Source organism: Corylus avellana, chromosome ca2, assembly GCF_901000735.1.
Source record: "Corylus avellana chromosome ca2, CavTom2PMs-1.0".
Taxonomy (NCBI): Eukaryota; Viridiplantae; Streptophyta; class Magnoliopsida; order Fagales; family Betulaceae; genus Corylus; species Corylus avellana.
Genome location: NC_081542.1, coordinates 33,395,233 through 33,398,017, shown reverse-complemented (window position 1 = coordinate 33,398,017; position 2,785 = coordinate 33,395,233). Strand labels below are relative to the sequence as shown.

The 2,785-nt window shown below is 35.4% G+C and overlaps 1 protein-coding gene across 1 annotated transcript; it reads left to right on the top strand.

Annotated features, from left to right (window-relative positions):
- The first annotated feature begins 808 nt into the window (after positions 1-808).
- On the top strand, positions 809-2,504 carry LOC132171467 (LOB domain-containing protein 4). The gene is made up of 2 exons (XM_059582787.1): positions 809-1,217; positions 1,876-2,504. The coding sequence occupies exons 1-2, from the start codon at positions 1,041-1,043 to the stop codon at positions 2,215-2,217; spliced, it is 519 nt and encodes a 172-aa protein (XP_059438770.1). The 5' UTR covers positions 809-1,040; the 3' UTR covers positions 2,218-2,504.
- Positions 2,505-2,785: the final 281 nt, after the last annotated feature.

The window sequence follows — 2,785 nt, the reverse complement described above, 5'->3', positions numbered from 1 at the left end:
TTTATTATCATCTTATCTTCTTGATGTAGTAGTGTCAATTAGCTCTTCAATTTTTTTAATTATTATTATTATTGTTATTATTTTTTTTACAATGGCTAATCTACCAACTGATCATCAACACGACTAGCTAAGTCAATAAGGTATAATAGTGATAGAATAAAAGTGTGGTTCTAAGCATTACTCTAAGAGTAACACTTAGTATTAATGCTACATATCATATTTTTATCTTAAAATATTGATGTGGGCACTGAGTGGTAGTCTTAATTAACCATTAACATTGTTACATCAGTGAAATAGCGATAAAATAAACGTGTGATTTCAAGTATTACTCTTAGAGCAAGGCTAAGTAATGCTATATATCATATTTTTATCCTACAATGCTAATGCGAGGCGGTCGTCCATTAACCATTGTTTTGTTTTTGTTTTTTTTTTTAACAATAACTAATCTAATATTGGTGGTGGCTAATAACTTAATATTATGAAATAATTGTAAAATAAAAATGTAGTATGTACTCTAAATAGTAAATACGACACTCATGTCCCACTACTAATTGGCCATTGTGCAAATTAACATAATAAAATATGTAATAAAAAAAATAATAAAGTAGATAGCATTAGTGTTTTACTGAAGACAAAACAAAAAAATGGCGCCAAATGTGTCGATGTCATGGGAGATGTTTTTGGTCGACCAAAATCTAAAGAGTTCTATGATGGGCCCCATCTCAGATGTACTCATGCCTCTCTCGTCTTGTTTATATATTGCTCATCACCTCGCCCCTTCACGCCTCCTCTCTCTTTTCTCCACCACTCTCTCTCTCTCTCTCTCTCTCTCTCTCTTTTGTTGCTTTGTCTTGGATTCATATAGCCCATTTTGTCTTCCTTCTTTTTTATTTCTGAATATATATAGGGCCTTTTGTCTTTTGGTTTCAGACAAAGTACCCTACAAAAAAAAAAAGAAACTGATCAAGGGGTAAGGGTAAGTTGTCCTGGGAGGGGGATAGATTGACTATTGTTAGCCCTAGAAAGGGACACGTGGCGGAATGAAGGAGAGTGGCAGGAAACAAGGTGCTCCTTCACCATGCGCAGCATGCAAGCTTCTGAGGAGGAGATGTGCTGAGGACTGTGTTTTTGCTCCTTATTTTCCAGCTGATGAACCCCAGAAGTTTGCTAACGTGCACAAGGTCTTTGGTGCCAGCAATGTCAACAAAATGTTACAGGTTCGCTTTCTTCTTATCTTTCAAATAAATCAATAAATAACGATTTTTTTTTTTTTTTGCCTTAAATCATTCCTTTTACAGCAAAAGACCAACTCTAGAGTAAGACTAATTCTTAATTATTTGGATTTTCTTTAATTAAAATAAAATATACCCTTTTAATTACCATTATTTCTTCACAAATTTGTATGAATTAACCCATTTATATCAAATGGGTTTATTTAGTACAACACACACATATAGAGAGAGAGAGAGAGAGAGAGAGAGAATAGAATTACATTATATAAATAATATATCAATTAAATAACCCATGCTATATAATATAAAAAAGAAAAAAAGCTTATTGTGGCGCCCACAAAAGAGGAATTAAAGTTGTTGATAAGACCTTAGTATAATTTCTTTCTCTCTCTCTCTCTTAAATTGATATTAGTCAGTAATTTTCTTTTTTTGTAAGTAATGCTCTTTTTTCCAATTTTTTAAAGATAGTGTGGACCATGTGTGCTACTTTACTAAAATATCCAAACCCATTTGATATAAGTCTCCTTTTTTTCCTCTGTTAAAAAAAAAAAAGAAAAAAAAAAAAGGGAAAAATGTCAAGGGGAGGGGGCCGTCCATCTTTCAGATATAGGCAGACGAAATTTTGATGGGTTTGAGTTGACAGGAATTGCCAGCGCACCAGCGAGGCGATGCAGTGAGTAGCATGGTTTATGAGGCAAATGCAAGGGTGCGGGACCCGGTGTATGGGTGCGTGGGGGCCATCTCTTCTCTACAGCAACAGATTGATGCCCTCCAGACACAATTGGCGCTGGCTCAGGCTGAGGTGGTGCACCTGCGAGTGAGGCACACCGCATCATTCCCCAACCACTGGGTCCGCCCTGGCAGCCCCAGTAGCAGCGGCTCCCCCTCATCCCGGCCCATGGGCTCTTCACATGCCAAGCCCATTTTTGACTTGGATATGGTGGTGGACCAGCCCACCTTGGGAGAGTCAATGTGGTCATGTTAGTAATTATGTTTTTATTTTTTTTATTTATTTATTTTTATTTTCACTTGATATCCCTATTATGCATTTCTTCTCGTGGTGGTGGCGGTGACGGTGGCAGTGGTCGTTATAAGAGCAGTGGCGGAGGCCATTCGCCCGCTTCGATCTTTATCATTAAAATTTATATATGTATGTTGTAAATACAATTTATATATATATATATATATATATATATATATATAGTAGATTGCGGGACTTGTAATGAGACTTTGTGCATGGATTGTCCATGTATTTTAAGTGATCAATGGGCGGCATCTACTTGTGGGCTTTTATTTTTGTGGGTGTTGGATTGCCTAAACCAAACCATAACATGTCAACTGTTAGAATCAACTTTTTCTTCCTTTATTTTCATTGATATAATCCTAAACTCCTCGGTTAAACTTTGAATCACCTAGAAACAAAACAAAAGGATTTCATTAATTAATTTAATGCATGTTTGAGATTGTGTTCGAGAAATAAAGTTTTTAAGTTAAAAAGCTTTTTTTTGACAAAAACTTTATTTTTAAGCTTTTGCCAAAAATGTTTTGGCTAT

What these genes read in the sequence shown, in the direction of transcription:
- LOC132171467 (XM_059582787.1), top strand. Translation starts at nt 1,041, where the DNA reads ATGAAGGAGAGTGGCAGGAAACAAGGTGCTCCTTCACCATGCGCAGCA. An exon ending in ATGTCAACAAAATGTTACAG is followed by an intron (nt 1,218 to 1,875) that starts GTTCGCTTTCTT and finishes TTGAGTTGACAG; the next exon opens with GAATTGCCAGCGCACCAGCG.